Source organism: Penaeus japonicus, unplaced genomic scaffold (genome assembly GCF_977035675.1).
Source record: "Penaeus japonicus unplaced genomic scaffold, GWHDUDI00000001_assembly GWHDUDI00000039, whole genome shotgun sequence".
In the NCBI taxonomy this organism is placed as follows: Eukaryota; Metazoa; Arthropoda; class Malacostraca; order Decapoda; family Penaeidae; genus Penaeus; species Penaeus japonicus.
The window spans coordinates 9,494,000-9,508,999 of NW_028234441.1; the positions used below are offsets into that span (position 1 = coordinate 9,494,000).

The 15,000-nt window shown below is 34.6% G+C and overlaps 3 protein-coding genes across 4 annotated transcripts in view; 2 read left to right on the top strand and 1 right to left on the bottom strand.

The window, feature by feature from the left end:
• The window catches only part of LOC147466966 (GTP cyclohydrolase 1 feedback regulatory protein-like), a 3,313-nt gene extending 1,193 nt beyond the window's left edge, over window positions 1-2,120 (top strand). For both annotated transcript variants that reach the window (XM_086533421.1, XM_086533422.1), the window contains exons 2-3: window positions 1-19; window positions 712-2,120. The exon at window positions 1-19 is cut by the window's left edge and continues 74 nt beyond it. In XM_086533421.1, the coding sequence (XP_086389547.1) occupies window positions 1-19; window positions 712-838 (146 nt within the window). In that variant the 3' untranslated portion in view covers window positions 839-2,120. The remainder of the gene's footprint in view (window positions 20-711) is intronic.
• On the top strand, window positions 1,033-2,120 carry LOC122266154 (NADH-cytochrome b5 reductase-like). Its single transcript, XM_086533420.1, has one exon. The coding sequence runs from the start codon at window positions 1,033-1,035 to the stop codon at window positions 1,951-1,953; it is 921 nt and encodes a 306-aa protein (XP_086389546.1). The 3' UTR covers window positions 1,954-2,120.
• Window positions 2,121-5,039: 2,919 nt separating this feature from the next.
• The window catches only part of LOC122266152 (nuclear exosome regulator NRDE2-like), a 14,109-nt gene continuing 4,148 nt past the window's right edge, over window positions 5,040-15,000 (bottom strand). Inside the window, exons 3-11 of the mRNA XM_043035748.2 lie at window positions 14,706-15,000; window positions 13,910-14,002; window positions 13,212-13,358; window positions 12,012-13,034; window positions 11,832-11,911; window positions 8,919-10,387; window positions 8,666-8,792; window positions 8,183-8,358; window positions 5,040-5,336 (exon numbers count right to left, since the gene is read on the bottom strand). The exon at window positions 14,706-15,000 is cut by the window's right edge and continues 302 nt beyond it. Coding sequence (XP_042891682.2) covers window positions 5,151-5,336; window positions 8,183-8,358; window positions 8,666-8,792; window positions 8,919-10,387; window positions 11,832-11,911; window positions 12,012-13,034; window positions 13,212-13,358; window positions 13,910-14,002; window positions 14,706-15,000 — 3,596 coding nt within the window. The 3' untranslated portion in view covers window positions 5,040-5,150. The remainder of the gene's footprint in view (window positions 5,337-8,182; window positions 8,359-8,665; window positions 8,793-8,918; window positions 10,388-11,831; window positions 11,912-12,011; window positions 13,035-13,211; window positions 13,359-13,909; window positions 14,003-14,705) is intronic.

Consider the following 15,000-nt stretch of genomic DNA (forward strand, 5'->3'; position numbering starts at 1 on the left):
ATGACGCCTTTACAAAGAGGTAAGTTCTGTAAAGGGATTAATCAAGAGGATTTGTCAGTTTCAATGTTGCTTATTTGCAAGGTGTTATGACAATATATCATAATTGGTTTCAACATATGCATCACTCTTTGCATTTTGGGGTTAACTATTATTTTTTATGGGGTATCAGATTTGCTATTTTTATTTATTTCTTATATTTTGCTATTGTTGACATTTGTCCAGATTCCTTAAGTGGGGGAAGTTATGGTCATTTCTGCCAGATATTTGTGTCAGATGTAGTAGGTAGAGAAGCTGATGTTGCAGTTTTAAGGAAGCTTTGGGGACAGTGAACCCGCTGAGGCGAGGACTGCATGCATACATCCACTGTCCACTATGGTTTTATTCATTCATTGTCTCTGCATAAATTGTTCAACCAAGAAGTCAATTGCTATTCCTATATGACTTCACCAATTTACCCTATTCCTTGATTTTTTTTTTTTTTTGTAAAATATTTTATTTTTATGATTTATTGTTGTTATTAATGATAACATTAATAACAATGATACTAGTAATAACAATAAAAGTGGGGTCATTAGGGCTCTTTATGAGATTTTCCTGATTCATTTATGATTAAACACAATCATGGGTGGAAAGTAATTGTAGATTTAAATCAAGCATTGGTAAGAATCAAAATATTAACTAAATTTCATAACTTTAAATGTTTGTACCCAGAGTCACCTATACGACAGGGCTGGCTCCTCAACAAGTCCTAAATCTTCTGGAGAAAGAGGGATGGCGTGTTGTGTCTACTACTGGTGTTGGGCAGACATATGTCTGGACTCTTCACAAGGAGAAATAACAGACTTTGCAAAAGCAGACTTCTATCTGTTACTTTAATGTCTTACTAACAATTAAATCAGCAAGAGGATATGCTTTAGATCTAAATTTGTTAATCAAAATAACATCCATCTTTAAGCTATTGGATAATTGACTTACATGTGATTGAGTGATCTATAAAAATAGTCCCATTGCTTCTTACTGTATGCCGTAAAGATGAGCAACAAAACTGCTGATATTGAGGATTTGTTGCCTCCTAAACCCCAAGCTCCACAGCCCCGGGACTGTTGTGGAAGTGGCTGTTGCCCTTGTGTACATGACATTTATGAGGAAGACCTAAGGAGATGGAAAAAACAGTGCAAGCGTATTCGGGAAGGAGGGCAAGAAGAAGTGCCAGTGGAAGGGGCAGTCCAGCAGGACAAATGGAAAGACTTTGAAATTGTCAAGATCAAAGAAATTTCTCCCAATTGTTTTTGCTACACGTTTAAGCTACAAGAGGGTCAGAGTTTAGGTCTCAAGATTGGCCAACATGTGATTGTAAAGCAGAAAAAAAATGAAAGAAATGTGATTAGGCAATATACCCCAATATCAGATATTTCTGAAAGGGGATCATTTGATGTATTCATAAAAATCTACCCCAATGGCAAGATTACTCAACTGATTAAAGATTGGAAAGTGGGAGATAATATTCCATGGAGGGGTCCATTTGGCAATTTTTCATATAAAACAAATTCTTATAAGAGAGTCCTCATGTTGGCTGCTGGGACAGGTATTGCACCCATGTATCAAATTATAAAAGCAATTGTAGATAATGATCAGGATGAAACATTTATTAAATTGTTTTATTCATCCAAAAGCATTTCAAATATCCTTTTGAGAGAAGAACTTTTAACATTATGCCAATTTTGGAACTTTACAATGACTCATTATTTAAGTGAAGAAAATTCACAAATGAAGAAATATAATGAAACAGTTCTCTTTAGAAAATTGACAAAAGATGATATAAAAAATGAATTACTACAAGCCCCAGTAGAGTCTACTCTAGTACTAGTGTGTGGGACCAGGTCATTTGACAAGGACATGGTAAATGCTGCCAAAGATGCCCAGGTGCCTAATAAAAATATTTTCAAATTTTGAAATATTTTGAGCATTTATATTTTGAGGAATCGTATTTTAATATTAATTTTAATCAAATATATTTTCTTCAAAATTATATAAATAAATGCATAGCCAAACTCTGTAGTGTCTTCCAAATTGAGTTAGAACTGATGAGTATGTATTCATGACAATAAAGGAATTGTGCATTTTAATGTTTTATTATCCTTGAAGTTTATGCTTCAGTAAGCAACCAGTGAGCAGTAAAGTAAATCTCATATTTATAGGGTTACCACAATTTAAGTATTTAAATTATGATCAAAATAATTTAACCCTTCACTGCATGGCCATAATTGTATTCATGTTAACCCATTCACGACGGAGGCATTCCAGGCTTGCATGTCACATTGCCGGGGCTCTCAAACGCATAGGCCTATATCAGTTAAATAAACGACGGCGTATCGCGTCCCCAGCGAATGGGCCTAGAATGCGCGGTACAGTAGTGTACCACCTGTCCAGAGAGGGTTAAAAATGAAATTATTGTTGGTTGTAATGAAAAAAATAAAGCAGAATTTTTATACTTCATTTTTATAAAAGATAAAGAAAACATTCTGTTGCTTCCTATGTGATATTATATGTAAAAAATCATATGTTCACTTAAGGTGGAAAGTAAGGAACTTTTTCTTTTTTGAAACAAGAACATCACATTTTGTGCTGAGTAAATGTGTTAGTAATGTGAAATTTGGCAGTTTGCATGACTGGCATGATGATTTCTATTCTGGTTAATGTGCAATCAAATGCCCATTCACCTATCTTTCACTAGCGTGTTAGATGCATTTCGTTTTTTTTTTTTTTTTTTTTACTTATAAATGTTCTTGGTCTCACTTGGTCTTCCCTGCTGTTTAACTTGTACTTTCTGCACCTTAATCATGAAAGTCTGCTAATCTCACAGTGTTTCTGTGTATCTTTATGTAAATCAACCATGAATTTAATAATTGTAATGTTCAGTAAGTGGTAGCATAGCCTCACATACCACTTTCAGATTTTATTTGGTTTCTGTACTTTCCTATTGGGCTCTCAAGCAGATCCACACTAACCATGTACTTGTAGTGTGTGACAATGTATTGGTATTGAACATTGATAATATTCTTTTCTTTTCTGTCATGCCTTCCAACCCAACACAAGGGTAGCTACGTGACCATTGTGGACATGAACATAAATTACTTATTATCTCGTCATGCAACACATGAGACATCAAAGCCATTACTTTTGCAGCCCTTTCAGCAGAAGCTCCTCTTCCTTTGCTTTCATTTCTTTGTCAGATGGCATTTTACTCTCTAACAGTGCCCAGAGCAATGAGAACTGAATGAGATTTACTTAAAAGGTAGGATCTCCATCATTATCATCTGTAGATTCAATGTCTTTATTACTCTGGAGCTGGGAGAGGTATGACATAATAGCATCATCACTTAGGCCTCTGCAACTAATATTTTTGAAAATATGTAGAAATAATTAAGCTAGAGGCACTAAACCATCAAATATTTTTCATCTTGAAAAAGTAGTTATGTAATATTATTTTCACAACAGGTAATGCATTGTATCGTATAAGAAACGAGGAAAAAATGTTAGATAGCTGCTTTCATATATGATGCAACAAAGCAACTCAATATGTCTACAGAACTTGTAACCATGCTTTCCCTCAGCATGCAGTATGACTTATGTCTCCAATTGTCAAATATCAGGTCTCATAAACAAATTTCTTGTAGTGTATCTAATTCGCTATGCAGAGACAGATTTGATAAGATATATTTATTAGTGAAATATAAACACAGTTTTATCAGTTTGACTTTAACTCTTACAGATGATATATTTCAATTAGAAATTGTAAAAAAAATACCATACAAAATCAGTATCACTTGTACCGAGCAGAAATGTTCTTACCATTTGTAAAGGTAAGTGTTCTTTATTACAGGCACTTTAAAGGAAGGTATTTATTAATGAATATTTTATAAATATGAGTATTAGTAGAATACTGAGTAATAAGCATACACACTCCTACACCCAACACTCACATCCTTCCACCCACACCCATACAAAGATAGTTCATAAATAAATAAATACATATTTATATATTGAAAAATATGCCCCCGTTTAAAAAGATTCCAATTAAAATGTGGTTGATCCATAATCAATTCACTTATCCTAAAAAAAAATACACTGACAAGTTCTTGATATGTAGGTTATTTTCAGTGTGTAAACATCCAATGTACTGATATACAAATAAGTAAATATTGATAAACAAATAAGTACAATATGAAAATGTTAATAATTCAAGCATACACTAGTAACAGTACTAACAATAGTTTGATAGTTTCTATTTGTAAAAGGGAAAGAAAAAATGGTATGTACATTTTCTCTTTACTTTAAGAAAATATAAATCAAGTCTTAATAACTTTCTTAATGATGATAAACATCACACAAATCTTACAAATGCTTTGTCAATTCATACTATGCAATTATTTATTTAATTTAATACATATCTAAATACACATGTATAATTTTATATTTCCTCTTTGTATTTACTCGGTCTTCATCATCAAAGTCCAACTCTATCTTCAAAAGGTGTAATTCCTCTAAAAGAAAAGAAAAGAAACAGAGAGAGGATAGGAGAAAAAAGAAGTAAAACAGGTTAAAAGTTAATAGTTAAAAATTAAATATTAAAATTCTATCAATCCTTTCCTTCACAATGAACCCAAATTCAGTTTTCTGAAAAGAAAAGAAAAGAAAAGAAAAGAAATATAAATACATATTTATATATATATATATATATATATATATATATATATATATATATATATATATATATATATGTATATATGTATATATGTATATATGTATATATGTATATATGTATATATGTATATGTATATATGTATATATGTATATATGTATATGTATATGTATATATGTATATATGTGTATATGTGTATATGTATATATATATATATATATATATATATATATATATATATATATATATATATATATATATATATATATATATATGTATATATATATATATAATGTTTGTTACAAGTGTTGTAATTTATGTAACTTCTTCATATAATCCCTGTATTCTGAGTTTTTCCATAATGTTTATTAGCATAAAGTTTCTTCAGCACATGTTTATTTAGTTCATATACTCTGCACTTACACCCACTGATTATGAAAATACAATCTTATATTTCCTCATCATCTTCTTTTGGTGATATCTGTTCTTCATCATTCTCAAGGTCCAGCTCTGTCTCCATGAGAACCTGCAACTCCTCTGTTGGCAATCGCACCCGTATGCCTTTCTCAGACATGAGGTTCACTATCTCCTTTAACAGACTGGGCATAAGACGAATGCAATCTAAATACAGACTCTGGAAAGGAAAGATACAGAACTGTATTAACTGGAGCAGCTCGTTTTATTTAGCAGTTTAACCCATTAGCAGCAGATGGCATGATTTGCTGCAAAGGCAGAGTCAGTCATAGACGTGGATGGCACTGTGCCATCAGTGTAAACAATGTAAACCAGCCATCCTACTGTACAAATATTTATTTAAAACCATGACCAATGGGTTAAGAATCCCAATGGCACCAGGAACTAATTGAACAGCACTTATTAACCCTCTCTGGACGGGTGGTACACTATGGTACCGCGCATTCAAGGCCCGTTCGCTGGGTGACGCCATATGGCGTCGTTTATTTAACTGATTTAAGCCTATGCGTTCGAGAGCCCTGGCACTGTAACATGCAAGGCTGGAATGCCCCCGTCGTGACTGGGTTAATGTGCTGAGATTCAAATCAAGGTTACTTACTTGACCAAAAAAGTTGAAGTGTACGGACAATACTTTTCCCTCCTTGTCTTTGATTCTAGACAATCTATTACTGTTTCTCATTAAAGCATAAAAAACAAGTGTTTAGGCCAATTCTCGATAACTATAGCTTGAAAATTAGTGCTTTTAAAAGCCATAAAACTCCATGCCTATATAAAGCACAGAACAAAGAGCAGCATTCATTGTCAGAATTTTGGCCCTCCCTCACCATGTGTTGTATAGATCTGTTATCATTGGATTAACATGAACGTTATAACACAAAACCATAACCAATCTTGAAAATATGATTGTAGTTTATTAACAAGTTAAGAAATATGTAAGTAATATTAATCTGTTAATGCTAGCTGATGTGATATCATGTCATGTAGTGGCAACACTTGCCACTGGGGATGCAATATCATGTCATGTGATCACATACCCAATGGTCGGCCCCAAATGGCCTTAGGCGTTAGGCCTGTGCTCATGAAATATCCCAGCAATTAGAACATGCCGTAGTTATCAGATTAATAACAATTTATATAAAATAAGGAAACATAATACAGGGGTTATGTACTTCCAAGGAGTGTCCCCATCAGAAAATTCAATTACTAATGCTAACCTTGAGCACTGTTTGTAGGATATTACTTTTGAAAACTATTTCTAAATGTAAATATAATTTATAAGTGTAATATATAACTTGTGTTCATAATATATTACTTATAGACAGTAGAACTAAATTGTTTTTTATTGACCATACTTAGTGAACCTTATGGCACTATCTTATGATAAAATTTGAAATGCTTGGAAAAGAGACCAAAGCATATCATGAAAGATGTACTTAAACCATTGGAGACGGTTGACGTGATGACACATTTTGTGGTTTTTGCGTCAGACGCCTGGGATGAGATATGAGGGCAAGCCCGGTGCTCGGGTTGAGTGAGCGGGCAGCCCAGGCTCGCGGCTTGTGCGTCCAAGAATCTCGAGGCGTTAGGCTTATGCCTTCGAAAACCCCTGTATTGCGACCATGCAAAGCCGGAACGGTCCCGGTGTGAATGGGTTAAAACTCATATAATAAAACGAAAAAAAAAAGTCAGCAAAAGGAAAACATTCAGTAATCTTCAGGCACTCAAGTACTTTTGTAACTTAGCCTAACTGGTTCTTACTAACTGCTATGTAAATTCTTTTCAACAAAATAAATACTGGTTATAATGATTAACAACCTATAAATCTTCAAATGACTGAATGGAATAGGAACACCAAAGTATTTTTCATATACATTTACAAGATGTTTGTCTCCGTATGAAATTTTAAATGCATTTGCAAGATTATCTTCCTTTATGCACCATTTGATTTACAAGTACACAGCATTCAGATAATAATGATATTTAAAAAAAAAACAGGAGTGTACGATAGCTTTATATAGCAGAGCTAAAAAGAGGCTGATGGCTCAGATGCTGAAGAAGAATGATAAATAATTGAGTGAATAGAGTCATTGCAACAGCATCTGCAAATCATATGCTTGGATAAGCAGAGTGGGCCTCACTTAAAATGGATGAACAAGCCATGGTTTTCTACTTATTTAATGTATAAATCAGATAAACCTGGGTTATAAAAAAGTAAGAGAGAAATTAACATATAAATGTAAAAGAAAAAATATTGTTTTGGGTATCCAGATACAATGAAGCTGACTGGAATGCCAACTCCTCTGCAGGTAGAAATGGGAAATAAAATAAAATTTAAGGAACATAAAGATGAAACATTGAAACAACAGAATGTAATAAGTTTAAACTCTGCTGAATGGAACTATAAAAAGAGAGAGAGAGAGAGAGAGAGAGAGAGAGAGAGAGAGAGAGAGAGAGATCAAATATATCACTAATCAATTAGCCCCATGAAACCAGGCATCCTTTTAAATCAGTTCTATAGATCTTAACGTAATATGAACATTAATCATAAAACTAGGAAATTTATTTATTCATCTTTTTCCTTTATCTATTCAAGAAATTTAAGAAATTAAAGAAAATGCTTTCAGTGCATTACAGTGAGCTTTACATCACTATGAACTTTAATTATATATATATGTTAACCCATTTTGGCTTTAAATGCTTGAAATGCCGTGATATTTGAATGCATAAGCCTAAAACCTCGGGATTCTCGGCCACACTAGCTGCGGGCGAGTGCTGTACGCCCGATCACCCGGCGCACTGGCTTTGACTAAATATCTCATTGCTGGCGTCTGACCTAAAAACCACTAAATGTGATAGCAAGTAAACAGCGTGCGAATGGGTTAATTAATGAGATTATGAAAACATTACTTTGTAAAACATAAAGAGGCAAAAACTGAATACGAATATTTAATATTGCCAAAGAAAGTTTGATTATTGTGACATTATCTCAACAAAACAAACTCTCACCTTAACTCCTGGACAGTGAAATAATGCTGTGTATACCAGTGACTTTAACTTTTTGGGTTGGGTATTAGCTACCAGTGCCAGATACAATCGCCATAGAAGAGGGCAGTTTCTACCTGGTGGTCGGCTGACTGCGTTTTCTAAAACATTTTCCAAACGGTAGCCACAACTTAAAGATCCTGGAAAGCAATTTTTGTGTTAATTAAGGGATAAGTACTTTTCACTAAAAGATTACAGCTCACATTATGAAAACTAGTATTTGTATTTGTCCAAGATGATCTAAAAGAATCTATCATAAAAAAGAACAACAACAAAATTGAATGATTTTGTTAAAGGACATAAAAGAGGTCTCATCAGTTCATCAGTATTAAAAAAATAAGAATAGGAAAAAAAATTAAGAATCTATCCCAATAAAAGCTATATTTACAAATGGTTATAAATTACACACACAAACAACAACTAACTAACTATTGAAACTATACTAACCTTCCTCTGTGTTAGCAATATGGGCAAGTGTTTTATGAAGATGAGGAATAAGCTTTGAGACCAATGTCAAGATGGAGGGGTTTTTCCCTGGATGAGTGTCAATTCCACCAAGCAGGTCTCGCCAATTCTGAGAAACAAAACTATTGAGGTAACATCTGGCATGAAAAAATTAAATCAAATCTATTATTGGTTATGAATTCAGAATTGCAAACATGCAAAAGAGGACACTAGAAGGGAGTGTATGTGTCCGTACCTGTTTCTGTGCTAACAATATGAGGAAATTTGGGTTCTCCGGGGCACTTTTTACTGCATCAGCAAGGAGTGCTCTTAGGACTGCAGGTGGCATCTTTCCATCTCTGATGAGGTTATCCAGCTTAGAAGAAACATCTATAAGCCAAAGGTAGTCTTCATAGAGACTTTCAAGCATCATATGCCTATTTTTTTCTTTTTTAAAATCTTGACTAGAGCTGCCAACCTTCATGGGATTTTGTTCATCTGGCAGAGTAATTTCTTCTAGTTTCACTTCCACAGGTTCCTTGGAGATGCCATTAATGTTATCAATAATAGTTTCAAATATTAAACATGCAGGTTTGAATCCAACTGTCAACAATTGCATCATACTAAGAAAGAAAACAACTTTGCTTGCAAGACACCTTTCTTTGTCACTTTCACTGCCTGCTTTGCACGTCTCAAATGAAGTACTAGCATATGACTCTTGTATCTCAAACAGCTTTCTCTTTGCCTTTAAAATGCTTCCACCAGGAGCAGAAACACCATTTCCAACTGCAAATTTACCATCATTGACCAAAGAGCAAAGTGAGAAGATTATATTATTAATAAATTTGTTACTTTTTGTTTTAATTTCTCTCATCATCTGGAGTTTGATGTAAGCAGTATACAAATTTATAATAGTAAGAAAATTTGGGTTCGAAATGTCCAGTGCATTGCCTGTAGTTGTTCCAGCTGTAAGTGCAACAACATAAACATTTTCTGCATCATCAACGTGCTCCATGATTTCCTCTAGTTTAGCATATTCCTCATATATCACAAGAGAAGATCTAAATTCCTCTGATTTCACAAGCTTTTTCACTTGCTTCTTTATATCTTTCCCAAACTGTCTGAGCTTTTCCTTCTCTTTGGTATCCCTCTTCAAAGCAGAATAGCGCAGCCCTAGGACTCTTATATATAAAAGTATCAAATTAGTTCTCTGAGGTTGTGAAAACAGATTAGATGCTTGTAACACAGCTTGACACACAAATCTATAGTAATCTTGGCATAGCACAATTCCTAATGATGGTCCAATGGCAGAGAAATTTAGAAATTTGCTGGCATTGTCATTCTTTTCAAAGTGTAAACAAGTACCAAATAAGTGAACATCAAGCAGACTTTCAAGATTCAGTGGCTGGAATATGTCACTATTTTGACTTTTATTTCTCACTATGTCTCCCTCCTGACCTGACACCAACTGCCCTATATATGGCACTCCTACAAATTTGAAAAACTGCAGCATCATGTAAAAATGATCTCTTGGATCTTCTAGAAGAAAAATGTGAGGTTCCAGATCTTCAAATGAAACCATCCTCTCTGGGTCCTCACAATCTTCAGGGTCGCCTTCCCATGGCAACCAATGTCGCCGCTCTCTTGAGGTTTCCAGTGTCAACCACAGTTTTGAGGTGTTGCCACCTTCTGCTAATAACTCATCTTCTTCATCCTGTGTTCCTTCTGTGAAAAGAATAAAGTAAAAGCTGTAATATTAACCCATTGCAGATGAGTTTCATGACATACATGATGCAGGGGCTTTGGCCTGATGACAGGTATCATGATGTACATGACGTTTGGGGATTTTGGATCACTGCGTTATTTTATTGCCTATGAGTAATGAGTGAGTGATGATGACAGTTGCAGTCATAATTACTATAATTATTGTAATAATATGCAAAAAGAGATTCATCTAACATCCAAAACCTAGATGGTACCACTTTCTTCAAGCACTACCAGGAGAGACAGCCTTGAATGGCACCCATCAATGGTCTCTAGCAAGCACAATCTTTATAGAGGAATGGCATACAGCAAGTTGCCGACATCTTGCAGTAAAGTACCACCGATGAAGGATGTGCAGAAAGAACCATGCCTTGTGTCTATTATATGCTCCTGTGCCAGTAGGAATGTCTTGTCTGTGGCACTCAGTTAATGTATCTTAATTATGGATGGTTATTTGTTTTGTGTTCATTCGTGACAGTACACAAATATGAAAAAATAAAGTTGATTTTTGTCCTCCCATAAATCAGCAATACTTCTATCATGCTGACTATAAAGAAAATAATGAGCTGATAATGACCCTATATTACAATTTTAGTCAACTACAGCATTGATAGAGCCTGTGATATGATACATATAATTCTCTCAATACAATAAAACACAAAATTTAAAACAGTTTTACAATGAGTGGCTGAGAGAGGGTGGGAAAAGTAACGATATGTTGTGTGAAGTTGCCTTGATCTGAAATAAAACCCATCCTGAAGACTGGACTCGCAAATCTATACCCCGTCTGCAATGGATTAATGAAGCATGGGCACTTTTAACCCTTTAATGATGGGGCTGTTTTGGCTCCAAATAGTTGAAACGCCAGGATATTTCAAACACGTTAAGGACAAAAAATAAAGAAATATCAAGCAGATGATGGCTATACATTTTAAATGTAGGGTACTAGTGGCAGGATCTAACCAATAATGTTGGAAAACTATATAAGAAGTTGCCTTGATCTGAAATAAAACCCATCCTGAAGACTGGACTCGCAAATCTATACCCCGTCTGCAATGGATTAATGAAGCATGGGCACTTTTAACCCTTTAATGATGGGGCTGTTTTGGCTCCAAATAGTTGAAACGCCAGGATATTTCAAACACGTTAAGGACAAAAAATAAAGAAATATCAAGCAGATGATGGCTATACATTTTAAATGTAGGGTACTAGTGGCAAGATCTAACCATAATGTTGGAAAACTATATAAGAAAACAAAAATGCAGATATTAAGGTAAGTATTATGGTCGCTGGGATTAATCTTGGAGCATGTGGACTTGACACCATAAATGGGGAGATTTGAATTTTTTCTTGGTTTCACTGCATTGCACTATCAATTCATATCAACAAATATACTTGTGCTTACCAAGAATAACTTCTGGAAATTCTACCTGTTGTCTTCGTTCCATAACTTGAGCCCATCCTGAAGATCCTTCTTCGCCAAATCTGTGAATAAAGTTAATGATTTTTCGGTATTCAGATATCACTAATACTAGCTAGTTTACCAATATGCCAGCTATAACTTTATGAATCAAAGCAAACATACCTTGGTGCTCGTGAATCCCAAAATGGCTCAAAAAAGGCTAGTTTTGCCTCTAATGTCAGGTTCTTATCTCTTGCATGAGCAGGGGCAAATAAATTGAACTCTATAAGCGCCTGAAACAGAGCAACTGATCTTTCCATATGACCAGCTTGTCGCCACACGTGTGCCAATTGCACAGCCACATCTACCAAGCATTTTCCAATGTTGGGTGGTGCAGCATGTGTTAAAAATACACCACTTTGTATTTGCTGTAATTTTTCTGTACATTTTTCAAATGTTTTGACAACGGTTGATAAACTAAATGTTGTAAAATGGGTTTGTGAGAATGATAGGTACTGATGCCAAACTTTAATCTTGTTTGGAAAATTAAACAAGAAAGTGCCCCATTCTTGTTTCAACTTTTTATCCTCCCAGATATGCTGTCCAATGTCAAGGCGTTCAAACTGCAATTCAGTGGATTTGATGTTCTTTTTTATGGCAGTTTCCAAAATTGAGATTTTCCTTTCAGCTAATGCTTTCTGATTCATTTTCTTCTTCTCATTTTTCTCCTTCATATCATCTTTTCGAAACAGATGAACATGAGCTTTGTCCTGGAAATGTACAAACTCCAGCCATAAAGACACATTGGTAGGCTCTCTTCCTAATCTTTCATTGAAAGCTTTAGCCTGACTTTGCCAGTACTCATATTCTGCATCTTGGGTTGTTACATTTTCTTCCTGATCTAGACCACCTATTCCAAGCAAGTACTCATGTGTTTTATTGTCATAAATCCCAAGAGAATTTCCATATGATGGTTGAGTTTCCTTCTTTATGGCTTTTTCTTCTTCAAAGCTTAGTTCAACTGGTAAATATCCAATATTCTTTTCTTTCTCATCTTTGCTGCATATTGGTAATCTTTTGACAAACTTACTATCAGCATATAATGACACTTGTACACTTTTCTTAAAGTATCTGGGAACCTTCTTCTTAGGTTTCCCCATATAATGCTCCAAATCCCCAAGTACACCTTTCATCTTCATCTTGTAACTGTAGTGGAAGAGAATTTGAATTCATATTATTCAAGTAATTTATTTATGTGTCTCCCACTACCCAAGTAACTTCATGAGTATATGATCTTACTGGGTTTCCAAAATCTGCATATGTGATCTATGTCAGATAACTAGAAGCTTGAACATGAGTAAAAACAGAATAACCATACTCTACCTGGCCAGTTGGGAAAAATGTGTTGAAGTAAAGGATTTGTTGTCTGTTTCTCCTTGTACATTGATGTAGAATGCCTCCTCGGGTCTGACCAAGCCTTTCAAGTCATCTAGGAAGACACTCTTATTCCCAGATAACAATTTCTCACGTCTGTGTAACATACAACATATCATTTAATGCATTTTTCATATATCAAAACATAAGCTTATAAATATGTTAATAACTTTCTTACATCAAATAAACATTTTTTTCCTAATAAGTAGCTCAATGAAATTATTAATAAAGAATTCATGTTTAAAAAATAAACTAAATAAAACAAGTCATCACCACCACACACACACATACTCGTGCATTTAAATTTCTAGGTTGTATGAGTTGCTCACCATATGGCAAAAATGAATACTGTGGATTTCTGTTAATATGTATCTAACCAAAGAAATTTTTAATTGGTTCAATAACATCTCATGAAATAATGCCAAAGAGTAATCTAGACTATTTAGATGTATGTAAGTAACAGTTTTGAATAGGAGAATGAAGCATACATGGTAGACCAAATTGAAAAGCAATATAAAAAAAGGGGAACCACTCACTCACTCACTCTCTCTCACACAAACACACAAACACACAAACACACACACACACACACACACATACATACACACACACACACTCACTCTCTCTCACAAGCAAAATCTACTTACAATACAGTGCCTCTTCCTTCAACTGTATCCTCATGTTTGTTCTTTATCCTTTCTCTAGAAACTGATCTTGTTCTGCTTCGTCTACCTCTTGATCTGGTTTGATGAACGTAAAAGAAATTTTCATTACACGAGACCTACTGCATGGTAGTTAAAAAATAAAATTAATTTAATAAACACTGGACCATGCACTATGGGTCTGGGGACTTAAACCTCTGTTGGGAAGAATCTAAAAATGATAAGAAAATGAAAAGAAGAAGAAGAAGAGAGAATTGGTATCAGCTGCTGAAGCCACTTCTCCACTGCATTACCAAGTCTACTGTGCATGTTACTCTAAACAAGTAAGGTATATTATAAATTTGAACAATCTACATTTTGAAAGTTTATATCTCTTCTTTTGAAAACAATACAAATGGCTCTGTAACTTATTAAAAAAAAAGCTAAACTTATCGGCTCACAAAAAAATAATAACTTCTAAGTAAGACTATACTGTCATGCACTACATGTCCATTCAGGCAACTTCTGACTACATAGGTATCTGTTGTATGAGGCTTACAAATCTCCTGAATGTTGTAGCCATTCTCTCTTTAATTTTCTTTTGAATATATTACTATGTAGTGTATCATCATATCATCACACACAGATATAGCAAAACCTGTGCTATGTAATCAATACAGGGACACTACAGTACTCCCTGTAACTGTATAAATGTTGTTCACCTAACATCTAATTTGAATAACGTCCTATATCACAAAATGTATCGTGGGTCACAAGCGGTAAAAGACTATATAACTCTCACCTCCTTCTATCCTGGGACCGAGACCGTTTCCTCCTGTCTGACTTTCTATTTCTTGACCTTGATCTTGACCTTGATCGTTTCCTGCTTCTTGATCTAGATCTGTGGTTTTTCCTTGCCGCTGATCTTGAGCTGGCGCCCCGACTTCCTGACCTTGATCTTGATTTAGCTTTTCTCTTTCTCGTTGACCTCTCCCGTGACCTTGACCTAGATCTCCTTTTCCTTGATTTTGAAGGGGATCTTCTCTCTCTTGGTTTCGATTTAGACCTGCTACTTCTTGCCCTAGATTGAGACCTTG